At 43.9% G+C, this 14,892-nt stretch overlaps 1 protein-coding gene and 1 long non-coding RNA gene across 12 annotated transcripts in view; one reads left to right on the forward strand and one right to left on the reverse strand.

The window, feature by feature from the left end:
* The window catches only part of LOC310695154, a 143,774-nt gene extending 143,399 nt beyond the window's left edge, over nt 1–375 (reverse strand). For 3 of the 4 annotated variants that reach the window (XR_014519953.1, XR_014519955.1, XR_014519956.1), the window contains exon 1: nt 270–367. This is a non-coding gene — a long non-coding RNA (uncharacterized lncRNA). Of the gene's footprint in view, nt 1–269 lie in introns of all 4 variants that reach the window. The other variant, XR_014519954.1, reaches the window with a different exon arrangement.
* Nucleotides 1–14,892, forward strand: part of EIF4G2 (eukaryotic translation initiation factor 4 gamma 2) — a 45,386-nt gene that overhangs the window by 24,838 nt on the left and 5,656 nt on the right. The window contains exons 1-15 of one of the 8 annotated variants that reach the window (XM_083477483.1): nt 5,284–5,592; nt 7,081–7,188; nt 7,694–7,759; nt 8,185–8,310; nt 10,188–10,290; nt 11,361–11,492; nt 11,584–11,650; nt 11,743–11,894; nt 12,071–12,181; nt 12,567–12,650; nt 12,739–12,837; nt 13,251–13,392; nt 13,496–13,656; nt 14,204–14,317; nt 14,764–14,889. In XM_083477483.1, coding sequence (XP_083333609.1) covers nt 11,811–11,894; nt 12,071–12,181; nt 12,567–12,650; nt 12,739–12,837; nt 13,251–13,392; nt 13,496–13,656; nt 14,204–14,317; nt 14,764–14,889 — 921 coding nt within the window. In that variant the 5' untranslated portion in view covers nt 5,284–5,592; nt 7,081–7,188; nt 7,694–7,759; ... (3 more) ...; nt 11,584–11,650; nt 11,743–11,810. Of the gene's footprint in view, nt 1–5,283; nt 5,593–5,737; nt 5,898–7,080; nt 7,189–7,693; nt 7,760–8,184; nt 8,311–10,187; nt 10,291–11,360; nt 11,493–11,583; nt 11,651–11,742; nt 11,895–12,070; nt 12,182–12,566; nt 12,651–12,738; nt 12,838–13,250; nt 13,393–13,495; nt 13,657–14,203; nt 14,318–14,763; nt 14,890–14,892 lie in introns of those variants that run through there. The other 7 variants (XR_014519714.1, XM_083477485.1, XM_083477484.1 and 4 more) reach the window with 7 other exon arrangements.

The following is a 14,892-nucleotide window of genomic DNA, read 5'->3' on the forward strand; positions in this document are numbered from 1 at the left end:
GCCAAAAAAAATCAGGAAACAAGTACAGTATCTCAAATGAACAAAACATAAAAGAGATCAGGTTCTGGTGCTCACTGATGCAATACTTTTTATAATAGTTTAGTTTGTTTTGGAATAAAACACTTCTTGGTCCGTCCCCCCTTTCTCTCCACATCTGTGTTGAATTGTTCAAGAAGTGTTTTATAGATGTGGAGAGAATTTTTATTATTATTAAATTGCTCTATTTTTTCAAGCTAGTTCTTGACTTCCTTAAAATCTAATCAACTCACAAGGTTTTCAAGCTCCTAGTAAGAGTGTTTTGCTCCAAAGTAGGTTCGGTGTGAGATGGCAAATGGGTGCAGGCCCCTCCCTCAACAGATAAAGCTCGAGTAGAGAGGCCAAGAAAAGCATTATGAGTTAGAAGTTGGATGCAGAAAGACACCACCATCTCCACTGTTCCTCATTCCCAAAAGGAAACATAAACTCTCAATAAGCGCCTGAAACCCTTGGAATTTCACACCACTTGGAGACTGAGGTGGCATGCAACAATATTGAGCTACAATACAGAGTGTTTCATTGTGAGCACAGGGGCCTTTTCTTTTTAGTTTTATTCCACACAGGTACCCTTTCCCATGTGCTCCATCAGAGATGAGGAACTTGTGGTCCTCCAGATGTTATTGAACTACAAATCCCTCACTACCGGTTATGCTGTGGCTGACAGGGGTTAGAGTAACCAACATCCGAATATTTACAGGTTCAACATGCCTAATAAAACTTAAAACTTTTCTGAACTCTTTACTAAGGCCTACATAGCTCTTCCCTTAGCGTCCTACTCTTGTGTCAGTGAAGGACCACATTGATGGGATGTCTGCTTTCATGGTGCACATTGGTGGTGCAGACTTTAATAATCAAGTTCACCTGAATCCTGCCAACTCTTCCATATACAGTTTCTCATGCATACTGTATAGGATTTCTATGATATTCCTAAGGTTTTATGGTTTTGCCAGAGTCCTATTTTCCATTCTTCAGCAGTGTGTCATGTATTTGGAATTAGATGCTGACTTTTAGAAAGTACCGGTAATTCACTTTGACTTTAAGGGGTGGGTGGGATCCAGTCTGTCACGTCAGCCACATTTTAGGAACTATGATAGAAACGGAAGATCTCCTGGCATACAGCATCATGTTTTTCCCAGCCATAGATGGCATGAGTCAGTCTTTAGAATATTATGTGATCTGCTGTGCAAGCCTAAGCTTGTTAATAGTGTCAAGTCTCATTGTGCTCAGGTTTACTTCCTAGTAAATGTGTTTAGTATTAGAGCCTTCATTGTAATATGTGGACGATCTTGCTCTTGGTCTGGTTTCCACACTAGCTCTTTTCTCCAATATGGGTACTACTTACCTATTCTTACTGCATTTCTGTTTCCCCTCTGCCCAGGTGCTTACTATTCTGAGTGCTTGCTTGTAGCAATACAGTGGTACCTCAGGTTACATACGCTTCAGGTTACATACGCTCTGTGTCAGCAGAGAAGTAGTAGGGCACAGGACAGGCAGATGAAGTTTCTCCCCAAAGAATCAACTGACAGGGGCACTTAAATTGGGAGGATAGTGACTTCCCTCCCTGGATCAGTAGTTGAAGCAATGCTGGCTATAGCAGGAACTATACTAGGAGGTGCCTTATTTTATGTTTATGTAGCAGAACTTTTCTCTTTGGGAGAAGCTGATCCATCACATGGAAATATTTATTGCACAATTTAACAGGGCATCAATGCCGTGAGGCCCTTCTTTGTATGCCTCCTCCACAAGAGGTCTGGAGGGTGGCAACACAAAAACAGGCCTTTTCTGTAGTGGCTCCCCGTTTGTGGAATGCTTTCCCTAGGGCAGGGGTCTGCAACCCGCGGCTCCGGAGCCGCATGTGGCTCTTTTACACCTTTGCTGCGGCTCCGGGGCAGATACTAGCGAGGGGAGGAGGCGCATTGTGTGCCCCGACACTCCCCACTGTGGCGGGCGCTGTACTGGCTGTGACGTCGCATGGGGGCGGTGCGTGCGTCAGTCACGCACCGTCCCGACGTCACCTTCCCGCCCACTGTCAGATCGCGGCTCCGGAGATATATTTGTTTTAAATGTCACAATGGTTTTGCGGCTCCCAGTTGTTGTTTTTTCTTCGAAAACGGGTCCAAGTGGCTCTTTTTGTCTTAAAGGTTGCAGACCCCTGCCCTAGGGAGGCTCGCCTGGCGCCTTCATTACATGTCTTTAGGCACCAGGTGAAAACATTTCTTTATAACCAAGCCTTTGACTGATTAACTTTCTATGGCCTTTTAAATGTGTTAGGGCAGGGGGGAATTATTGGTTTGTTTTTGTTTCGTTATGTATGTTGTGTTCTCCTTTTGTATTTTTCTGTTGTGAACCACTCTGTGATCTTCAGATGAAGGGTGGCATTCAAGTTAAACACACACACACACACATCAGTGCTTATATAGCTTTAGGCCAACAATATCATCTGAAAACTACCTTAAAGTCTGTTCCAGCCATCAAAATTTTGAAAATCTCACAGACTCATAGAATTGTAGAGTTGGAAGGAACCCCAAGGGTCATCTAGTCCAACTCCTTGAAATGCAGGAATCTCAACTAGATAATACATGGCAGATGGCCATCCAGCCTGTTTAAAATCCTTTGAGAAAGGAGAGGCCACCACCTCTCATTGGTGTCTATTCCACTGTCAAACAGCTCTTACTGTCATAAAGTTCTTTCTGATGTGTAGTTGGAATCTCCTTTCTTGTAACTTGAATCCATTGGTTTGGGTACCAGCCTCTGGAGCAGGAGAAACAAGCTTGCTCCATCTTCCCTGTGACAGCTCTTTAGTTTTTCTAGGTGGCTATCATATCTCCTCTCAACCTCCTCTTTACCTTATATTTCTGTATCTAGGCTACTTCTGGACTGTTTAAAGCAGAGTGTGTAAAGTAGGTAAATTTTGTAAGGGAAGCATATCAAATGGAGGTTGTATAGAGATTTTGATGGTGTAGGTGTTCACCCACCATTGCTGAGTCATATGAAAAGTGCTTTATTTCTACTTATCCAGGAGCTAATAGAATGATATCTAAGCATATGCAGCAAACCATATTCCAAGGAGCAAGGGGCAAGTAATGTACCCTTCATGTTGCTTGATAGTGTGCTCGTGACATTTACATGAATCCTGTGGGAGTACATTACCTCTTTCCCCTAAAGGAGTAAAGAAGAAAGAGGTGGCAAGTCAAGTGAACAACAAATATTTTGTATGGTATACCACACTACTCCAAATGGTGGTAAATTTTGAGAGAGAACTTCTTAAAAGATACTTTTCTTGTGACGGGAAGAGTCCTGACTTATGATGTTTACGAACAGAGCATAGGAGAATAGATAGTCCATCAGACAACCAATGCTAACATTTAAAGCAAAATCCCCAGAAGCAAACAGGTGCCCTCAGCTTCTTGCTGGCCAACTGCAAAATCTCATATTTCTATTTCTTTGATGACTACATTTCTCTCTAGTTAACATAAAAGCAAAATAGAAGCCCTTCTAGATCAGGCCAAAGGCCTATCTACTCCAACATCGCAGTGACCAACCAGATGCTTATGGGAAGCTGGCAAGCAGGACCATACCAGCAGGTAGGGTGCAAGCTATAGCTAGGAGCCACCAGGCATCCTAGACCACCAATGCTCCCTTAAGCGAACAGCTTTTGAGATATCATAGACGTATCTTTAGCTACTGAGTTATACAAAACCCTAGAGGAATATCTTATTTCTACTCTTTGCATGGGCATTCTAGTGTATTTAACATCCTTACACTCTAGAACCTGAACAAGTTTTCTACAAGACACTCTGCACTGTGTTACAAAATGGAAATCTGTTTCGCAACTGCAATTTACCGGTATGTGTTAGACATTTAGATTCATGTCTTCTTGAGTCACATGAGCAGTGAATTCATCTAATATTGCACAAGTTTTGGATCATTGTGTAACTATGGTTAGGAGAACGTCACCAATAATTTTAATCTATACTGAATATGTATTGTCACTTTATAAAGGATAAGATATTGCAATTTTCTGTCAGGAATACAGTAGTACCTCAGGTTAAGTACTTAATTCGTTCCAGAGGTCTGCTCTTAACCTGAAACTGTTCTTAACCTGAAGCACCACTTTAGCTAATGGGGCCTCCCGCTGCCGCTGCACCGCCGGAGCCCGACTTCAGTTCCTATCCTGAAGCAAAGTTCTTAACCTGAAGCACTATTTCTGGGTTAGCGGAGTCTGTAACCTGAAGCGTATGCAACCTGAAGCGTATGTAACCCGAGGTACCACTGTACCTATGTTCATATAGTACAATTCGACATTTATTTATTTTTAAAAATCAAAATGTTGCCTTTAAAACATAGCATACGAAGTTGGGATTTATTCTTTTTTTTCCTTTCAAAATGCTTCCATTTTGTGGGAGATGGGATAGGTAGCAGGCAGTACTACACCCTGTGGCATTTTCAACACCTTGATAGTGAGCCCAATATAGATGCACCGCCTTGCTGAAATTATTATTTTTTTTTCTAAGTTCATACATTATTAAGTGCACTTGCAGTAAGAGCCAAAAGCTGGAGCCTTGAGCACTTTTTCTAGAATGCTGTTCATCAGCTCAACCCTATGAAATAAGTTTCGATGACTACAGATACTGGGCACAGAAGGATGTACTAAACAGAGCAAGGATAGCTTTCAGATCTTCAACGCTGGTACACTCACATTGTTCTGAAAATGCCCCCACACCATGTTCACCTATCCTTGTGAACTGGCATCGGACCACAGTTAATTTTCAGACACGGGTCATGCACATGACCAATCACTGCTACTTCCTAATGTAGTGCCTTAATCCTGCAGTTCTTAGGCATCAGAACAAAGCCATGGGGCGGTTTTGCTAGAAAACCACATCCAGGGAAATCTCCGTAGCACTGGACGCAGGATACGGGCGGGGAGGCTGGGATACAATGAGAAAATAGCCGGGCTGCTTGCCAGAAACGGACATAACTGCCTCTCCCTCCCAGTTTCTGTTACTGGAGGAAACGCGGTGATGGGGAAGGGGAAGAAAGGCATCCAGGCTGCCCCAATTGACCCGGTGCGCCATTTGCGCAACCTGCCACCCGAGGTTGTTTTCTACGCTAACTCGAGACTGTGCCCGTCTTTGTGAATGTGGTGCTGCACTGCGGCGCTGCTTCGCGTCAACCAACCGTACCTCGTCCGCCTCCTCAGCTCTGTGCCCGCCCCTTTCTCTCCTTGTGATTGGCCGCCTTGGCAGAGTCTCCCTCGGCGATTGGTAGCCGGCATGCTAAGGAGGGTTTGGCTGCGCGCTGTGTAATAAAGTTAGTGGGGCTGTCTCAGTACGCGCTAGAAGCGGCGGTGAGTTGGTCCGATCTCTATGGAGGTGACGGAGGGAAGCGCTCGGTGGCTGCTGTGGTGACTCGGAGGCCCGTCCTGCCATTTACGCTCTCCCCCCCTCCCTACCCCAGCCCCGATCCCCGGCTCCCTCTCCCCCTCCCTTCTCTCGCCTCTCCCCAGCCCTCGCCGCCGCCGGTCCTGGGGACGCTGACGAGACTCTAGGGAAGGTGAGGGGATCTCTGTTGTCGGTTAAGGTGATGGGTTGCGGGCGGGCGGCGGCGGAGCCCTCTCTGCTGGTACCTATGAGCGCTCCGGCGCCGGTATTGCGGGTGGGGAAACGAGGAACGCTGCCGGGACCAGGCTGCCGACACGCAAAATGGCCGCTGCCTAAAACGGCCGCCATCTTGTCCTCGCTGCTGCACGTTCGCTCTGAGGCGCAAAATGGCGGCCGCCGCCGGGATCCCGGTTCCCTCAGCCGGCGTCTGGGAAGGCCTTGCCTTTGTCTGAGAGCAGCCGGCGTCGCGCGATGAAGGTGCGACGCCGATGTGCTGCGGTGTCTCTCCCTAACCTATTCATGCGCTGCAGAAGGGGAAGAGGGAGAGTAGTACCTCTGGTGGTTCATTTTCGGAGACCCCCCCTCCTGTTCTGTGGGACTGGGAGAAACGCCGCCGCCAAACCCCACCCGGCGGCCCCCTCTTCTTAATACGTGTCTCCATCTCCTGCTGCCCGGGAAAAGTCCCGTCCCCCGCCCTTTGGGCTCAGTCAGCGCGGCGGCTGGCCGCTGGTCGGGTTATGTCTGGCCGCCGAGAACAAAGAGCGGGCCTAGTCTCCGGATGGGCGCCGAGCCTGCAAACGGGCGGTGCCCTGCGGCCCGCGGGGAGGGAAGGGCCGGGGGTGGGTTGGGGAGGACGGGGGTTGGGGCGGGCTCGTGCCTGTTGAGGGATCGGGTGGGTGGGCCGCTTCCGCAGCCTTTTGTTTGGCAGTAGCCATGCCGTCTGGTCTCGCCTCGCACGCGGTTTTAAGGCTAGGCCGCCGCCTTGGGAGGACGGGAGCCACGTGTGGCGCTGATGTGGCGCTACATGAATGAAGGCTCCGATCTCGGCTTTACTCGGGAGTAAGCCTCCTGGAAGCCAGATGGGGCTATGCAGGGCGGAGAGCCTAATGCTAGGTGTCGTAGCAAAGGAGCTCCGTTTGAGAGTGTCTACAATGGTTTCCATTCTCTGTTGGGGGGGGGTAGAGGTTTTATGACCTGTTGTCTGTTAGTTTCTGCTCTTTTAAGTTTAAACCGTTCATATTAAACATATCCTCTGTAGACAGACTTGATGCTTGGTTCTCATAAGGGTATTAAAAATTAAAATACAATATGTAGTTTTTCTTGTGTGTCACTTATCGAGATTCCTGGATTTTGAAGAAATTTATAATGCAGACTTTGTTTTGAATTAATGTGCGCAAAATATAGATGGGCAGGCAGTAACATTCTAGGAAATTAATCAGTAGATGAGAGATCTAAGTTATTGACAATACAGTATATTGATATATACTGCAGTCTTAGACATGTCTGTTCAGAAGTAAGCCCTGTTGAATTCAATGCGACTTACTCCCAGGTAAGTGGAGTTAGGATTGCAGCTTTGGGCTTTAACTCTTAATCGTTTTTGTTTTGCTAGTGAGACTTTGGTAATCAGAAACTTACAATGTAAACTTTGATTGTCTCCTAGGTTTTGTTTTTCCCTATCCTGTCAATTTATTATTCTTTTGAAGATTCTTCATTGTCAAGCCGCCAAAGTGGAGAGTGCGATTGCAGAAGGGGGTGCTTCTCGTTTCAGGTATGTAAAACTAGATTTTATGGTGAAGTAGATGGAAAAGCAAAGCAGCTTAATTGTTAATGCCTTCTGTTATTTAACAACCTTGATCTGCAGTTGGAAGCAAACAGTGCAGTCAAATGTACATGGCAAGTAGTGGTATTACACTAGTGCAACTGAACCGTTCAGGGCCTTATACAAGGGAGTCTAAGGCATTGGGAATAGCAGCCAGCTTGTTTGTCAACAGGGTTACTCCTTTCCTCCCCTGTTAATAGTGTAATCAAGATAGGCAAGACATGTAGCCCACAACTCACATGGATATAACTGTCAGAAAGCCATACAAAGGGGCACAAGAAAATAGTACTGTGCCCAAGCCACTGAGCAAGATGTTTCTTCCCCTACACTAGTCCCACTGCTGGAAAACTCCTTGGGTTGGTTGGATTCTGAAATACTAATCTAATACAAGTTGCTTTTGTTGCAAAACAACTCATAACTAACTGTCAAACGTTGGGGACTTTGTTTCTAATAGTGCTTCTTCGGGCGGAGGAGGAGGTAGGGGTGCACCTCAGCACTATCCCAAGACTGCCGGCAACAGGTATGTCAGCTTAGTATTTTGAATACTACCTTGGCTGTGGCTTCATGAAATGAATGAGAAACTACATTTGGGGATATTGAAGAAAAGTTGAAACATAAGGTTTAGTTTGTAAAGCTGTTAATTTCTCAGTCTGGTTGAGTGGTAAATTGGAAAGAAAACTAATCAGTGTAGCAATCACCAGAAAAACTTAAACCAGGAATTATTCAAATGATACTTCCGTTCCACATCTGTTGATATGTTACTTGTGAGATCCATGCTGCTGAAGAAGGTGGAGTAAAAAAGAAGGGAAAGGGAGTGGTAGAAACGTCATCCAGTCTTGAAAGCTGGTCTTGGTGGATTGTAGTTTTAAGTTGAACTTAAGTGTCCTGAATTAACACGGGAACATATGAGTTCTAACCTTTGATTCTTTTGTTTACAAAATAAAGCGAGTTCCTGGGGAAAACCCCAGGGCAAAACGCTCAGAAATGGATTCCTTCACGAAGCACTAGACGAGATGACGACTCCGCAAATGACAAAGAAAGACACGATGCAATCTTCAGGAAAGTAAGAGGGTAAGTTCTGAGAAAAAGGAACTGTGAGTAGAAGCCTATGGCCAAGAATTGGCTGATAGCTACAGATCAATATGTGAAATGCACTTCCTGATGTGCTGCTTTTTTTGGCCGTTTGTTTTAAACCATATTTGGTTAGATCACAATCCTGCAGCAATTACTGGCAGTATTCCCTGTTGGACACTTGGATCAGGCATGCCCAGGTTATGACCCACCAAGGTGAATGCAGCCGATCTTGAGTGACCTAGGATGCTTGACAATCATCTTGACACTCAGTTTCAGGCAGAAAGCAACACTAGAAAGCTTTTACTGAGCTGCTGCTGGTTTAGGGTCAGGTTGGTGGGTAAAAACAGCATGTGTTGGCATGGTGTAGGCCCTAGATCTAAAATTGTTGTGCCTTCAGGCATCCTAGCCCACAGTTCTGAAAGCTGCACACTTTGAGGTTGCCCATACTGTGCCAGACTTAATCTTCCAGTTTTGCCCCAGTCCCACATTCTCCTTGGCACTTGCATTTAGTAGTTTCATGTCTCTGCCACCCATGGTTTATTTAGATTATTGCTTCTTCTGCATGACCTTTGTGCGGTCTATTAAATGGATTCTGTACCTGCGCCGAGACCCATCTAAAAAACTTAAAGCTATCCTAGAGTTTTGACAGGTACCCTATCTGTCAGGCACACAAAGCAAGGGATGTGCCTCCTATCTTACGCTTTTTTGACTGCTGCAATAGTAGGACCGTTCAGAGAACTGCCATCACCTACTTCTGACTACCCATGGTGGGATTCACCTAACCAGGACCGTCAGTGAAGGCCTTTTGCAAATACTTGTGCTTTTGCAATGGGGTTTTCTCATTTCACATTTGTCTGCATGCCCACTGGGCTCTAAAATTGAGACATGGGTTGGAACAAACTCTAGAACAGTGCACAGGAGGGAGAGGGGGATTGCGAGCGTGTGGCATTGAATTCCAGCCCCTATCTTTTGATCTAATTCTTTTCCTCCTGTCCTTAGCATATTTCCTGGCTTTAAATGTTATGAAGGTTTGCCCAAGTCATCTCTTGCTTGTTTCAAGCTATATTCATCTGTCCTTACTATAATTTTGGTTTTGTTACCTGCTATACTCCCTTACTTCAGTATCTTTGTAACTTAGTTTTCTTATATCCTTCGCTGTCCTCAGCCTGTCCTACCGTGGGGTTTTAAACCAACAATACTCATGTTCCTTCACAGAAGTTGAACTGTAATCTACTTAGTTTTTGAGTAGCTCTATATTTGGTGCCACCACCGCCTCAGCGAGTTGATGATGGAAGCTTTATTTATGCGAGCTCAGTACAAAATAGATAGAATACACAATATGTTTGCAACTTCTCCTGCAAAAATTGCATTGGAACACAAACTGTTAGGAAAACCTAGTACTGGCTATGGATTCCTAAACATTTTTTAAAGCCACCTATAATAGACAGAAGGGACACGGGTGGCGCCGTAGGTTAAACCACAGAGCCTAGGACTTGCCGATCAAAAGTCGGTGGTTCAAATCCCCGCAACAGGGTGAGCTCCCGTTGTTCGGTCCCAGCTCCTGCCAACCTAGCAGTTTGAAAGCACGTCAAAGTGCAAGTAGATAAATAGGTACTGCTCCTGCGGGAAGGTAAACGCCGTTTCCGTGCGCTGCTCTGGTTCGCCAAAAGCGGCTTAGTCATGCTGGCCACATGACCCGGAAGCTGTACGCCGGCTCCCTTGGCCAATAAAGCGAGATGAGCGCTGCAACCCCAGAGTCGGTCACAACTGGACCTAATGGTCAGGGGTCCCTTTACCTTTATAATAGACAAAGCTATTAAAAAAGGGATTCTGCAGAGATGCTTATACAGTTTCCTTGTTTTGTTTCCTTTCAGCATATTAAATAAGCTTACTCCTGAAAAGTTTGACAAGCTATGCCTTGAGCTCCTCAATGTGGGTGTAGAGTCTAAGCTCATCCTAAAGGGGATCATACTGCTGGTAAGTGAATATACACTTATTAGAAAAGTTATGATTAAAAAAAGTAATTGTTCTACCATATAATGCAGGTGTAACGTGGTGGTGGGGGAACAAGCTTGAAAGTTACACATGTAGAACAGCTTTAGCACTGTTCCTCGCTTGATCCAGATTGGATAGAGTCCCTTATCTAATGTCCATTAAAGGGGATAGCAGGAGGACTCAAAACATCACAGACCTTTTCATCCAATCCAGTTATGCTTCTGTTGTGAAATAAAGTTGTTCTAAAGAGGAACTACACCCCAAATTAAATTTCTACAAACGGCAACTTTGGGTCTGGTCAGTGGTTGTCTGAGCAACCACTGTGTTTATCTGTGCTTGCAACCTTTCTTCACTTAGCAAGTAGTGTTGCATTTTCATCAGCTGATACAATGATCCTTGTGACCACTCATAGAAGAGACTTAAGTAAACCAGATTAGTTTGTAATTTGACTTGCATAAACAGAAAATGGTTATAACCCTTTTATAACTATTTGAGATGAAATACTATTGTAAACAATTTTAGTTCTTGGGAACAAAAATTTTCAGGTTTTTATCATTGCATTATCTTACATCTTGAGGAACAATTCTTGCACTGTATTGGAGCAATGAGTGTAGCTCCACAGCAATATCCCAACCTCTGCATCCAATTCTATGACAACATTGGATGGAGGGGGAGGCAAGAGTATGGTTATCTGGTATCCCACAATTGTCCTCAAAATAATTTGCCTAGTATGGGGCACTGCTAAGGCCTCTCCAAATAAAAGCCAGCTCTTTGCTTCTCTTACTCATTGTGGGATCCCAGAGTTAGGGTATCTATGGGTGTGTGCTACAGTCACATCAAAGTAAGCCTTGTGTCTCGAAATTTAGTGAATAGCCAATATGCTTGCATTGCACTGATTGCTAACATTGGAAGGGGGTAGGGAAAGGGTGGTGTTGAACCTGCAGCTGTGCACTTAGCATATCATGCACAAATGAAGCAACATGGGATCTGCTGCTGAAGAGTTATTTATACTCTGGTTCTTCCAAATAATTCGGGAAAGCCTTTTTCTCTAGATCGTAGACAAAGCCCTTGAAGAGCCAAAATATAGCTCGCTATATGCTCAACTATGTCTGCGACTGGCAGAAGATGCACCCAACTTTGATGGCCCATCAGCAGAGTGTCATCCAGGACAGAAGCAAAGCACAGTGAGTACAAACGTCTGTCAGACTAATGCGAATGTGAGAATTAGTTTTGTGTAACTACAAGGTGTTAAAAGTACTGCCTTTTTATTTCTAGACATTCAGACGCCTCTTAATTTCTAAACTTCAGGATGAATTTGAAAACCGCACCAGAAATGTTGATAGTAAGACTTCAAAATAATTTTAATGTAATTCCTGTTTTGCTTCATATGTTATACAAACAGAACAACATCTCTTATCTCTCTCTTTTTTAAAGTCTATGATAAGCATGATGCCCCCCTCCTCCCCGAGGAGGAGGAACAGAGAGCCATTGCTAAGATCAAGATGCTGGGAAACATCAAATTCATTGGAGAACTTGGCAAGCTTGATCTTATTCATGAATCTATCCTTCATAAGTGCATCAAAACAGTAAGTGGTGCTTTTTCTTCATTTAGGCAGAAAATTCTAATTATGTGTGGAAGAATAACTGGAAGAATATTACATTGATATTTAGTTTAGTGAGATTTTATGTCACATGTACTGAAATGGTAACAAAAAACGAGTTAGTAGGTGCAATTTTAATTTTTTTGCTTTAAAAAATTCAGCTTTTGGAAAAGAAGAAGAGAGTCCAACTCAAGGATATGGGAGAGGATTTGGAGTGCCTCTGTCAGATAATGAGGACAGTAGGACCTAGACTAGACCATGCAAAAGCCAAGGTAAGCATTGCCTAAATTGCGTAGGTTTGTTGCTGTCTTGTAGTTTTTACGTTTATGCTCTTAGGAAACAGTATAATGGTTTTGTGTGCTGTATTTTATTTATGGCAGCTTATTATTTTATACAGAAGTATTGCTATGTCAGTCTGGAGTAGACATTGATGAACTTGCACTGTAAAACATTCAGTAGTAAATAACTGCTTTACAGCAGGACTGTTAACTAGGAAAAATTGAAGGCCAGAACCAAGACATTTCCTCTGGTCTTATTTAGACTTGTACGTAGAATGTTCTGGTTCCAATCTCTGTATAAATTGTAAAGAAGCTTGCTTCTGATGATGTATGTTGTAAGCCCTTCACTTGAATACACATTACAAATTTCTCTCAACAGTCCTTAATGGATCAGTACTTTGCCCGTATGCGCTCCTTGATGATGAGTAAGGAATTGCCGGCAAGGATTCGTTTCCTGCTGCAGGTAAGAGCATAAAATTGTTTATTTTGGCAGGTTATGTATTTTTGGCATATATCCTTGAACTTAATATTCTGTTTCTTTATTATTTAAGGATACTGTGGAGTTGAGAGAACACCGTTGGGTTCCTCGCAAAGCTTTTCTTGACAATGGACCAAAGACTATCAATCAAATCCGTCAAGATGCAGTGAAAGTACGTATTTATCTAGGCAAATGCTGTACTTAGGTATGTGGCTCAACAGACATGCTGCTGTCTGGTTGAGGAACCCTGCTGAATAGGATGAGCTGTGGTATTGGGAATGGGACGGTGGGGGGTATTACCTGAAAATCGGATGAAAACTGATTCCATGGGCAGAGCTCATGCTCTAGTTGTCCCCACTCAGCTACTGTGAATCAGCTGTGCCGTGTCACCCCATTTGGCTGGGGTTACTTGACCTTTGGGGTGGTGGGTTACCGGCCGCAGTGAGGAGAGGCAGGGAGGTTTGCTTCTATGAGCCTTTATTACATGTGCTTATATCTGGATCTATCCCAGTGGGTATCTACTTATCATAGACTTGGGATCTCCTGTTTTAACTTAATTACATAATTTAACATTTTGTTTTTAAGGATCTGGGAGTTTTTATTCCTCCTCCTATGTCTCAAGGGATGAGAAGTGACTTCTTTCTGGAGGGACCGTTCATGCCACCCAGGATGAAACTTGACAGGGATCCACTTGGAGGGCTTGCTGATATGTTTGGACAAATGCCTGGTAATTCCTTCAACTTTAGGAAGTAATAATATCTTTTCAATGCACTTTATGTAGCTATGTTAAGATACTGTAGGCTGATTGTTTGTTTATTTTTATTAAACAGGTAGCGGAATTGGTACTGGTCCAGGAGTTATTCAAGATAGATTTTCACCCACCATGGGGCGACATCGGTCAAATCAACTTTTCAATGGCCATGGGGGACACCTCATGGCCCCTGCTCAATCCCAGTTTGGAGAACTAGGCAAATCCTTTTTGAAAAATCCAGTAAGTGATCTTAGTGAAAGCAATACTACACATCTGATTCTTGCAAATTCCTCGATAAGAAGGATAAATAATTTAATACGTTGCTTAATGTTAAATAAGCTTCACAGAAGGCTCTTAACAATTAATTCTTTCCCACTCAAGTAGTAGGTTCCAAGGCTTTCTGTTCCACAATTGATAAAACTAAAATTCTGCCATCATTTGTCTGAAGTAACTATTGTATCTTATGAATCAGCATTAGTGGTTGTAAAGATTGAGCTGTGAACCAAAAAGTTTCCAGGTCGTGTTTCACCTCTGCCATGCTTGAGCAAGCCATTGCATCACACATATTTATACTCTATCAAAATGATCTCCAAAGTAGCTTAACATACATTACTTCCTTGCTTTGAAATGAATTGTTATTATCTCTTGATAGCGAAGATAATACTGACCTTAACAGTATTGTTGTAAAGAATGCACGTGAAGTACTTTAGACACTTGACACTATATAAAAAGAGCAAGTACTGGGATGTGGTGGTCTTCATCTCCCTTTCACTCTCCTTGAAAACAGGGGCAAAGCCAACTATACCATAATCAGAATCAGGGACTTCTATCCCAACAACAAGGGTCGTCCAAGGATATGCCGCCACGGTTTTCTAAGAAAGGACAGCTTAATGCAGATGAGGTATACACTTAAGTCTGAACAGACTTGGTCCTAAATGAAATGCCCGATGATTATAAAAAGACGCGTTATTATGAGGACCAATGCTGGAACTCCCTCCCTAACTTCTGCCTCTTAACTTTTTTCTCTTTTTTCTCTTTCCACCTGCCCCTTTTCCTCTTCTTCCTTCTCCCCTCCCCCGGGAGTCTCCAGTGTCCTGTGAACAAGATTATGAGATATGAGGGCAATATGTTCATAAAGAAAGAGCAGTTGAAGTACACTGAAAATTTCAGATAATGGTTGGGGGCATAAAGGGCCATGGTAAAATGGCATCTCCCTCAAAACTAGTTCCCTACTTAGTCATGCTGTTGCTGAGGCTTCTTAAATGCTTGTGGATAACGTGCAACTCGCGCTACAACACTAACAGAACTCTTGCTACATAATTCTTAACCTCTCCTCTCTCTCCACAGATTAGCCTGAGGCCTGCTCAATCTTTCCTGATAAACAAAAACCAAGTGCCAAAGCTTCAGCCCCAGATAACTATGATTCCTCCCAGTGCACAGCCACCACGTACTCAGACACCACCTTTGGGACAGGTA

The sequence above is a fragment of the Podarcis liolepis genome (assembly GCF_965112155.1).
Source record: "Podarcis liolepis genome assembly, chromosome: 1".
NCBI lineage: Eukaryota > Metazoa > Chordata > Lepidosauria > Squamata > Lacertidae > Podarcis > Podarcis liolepis.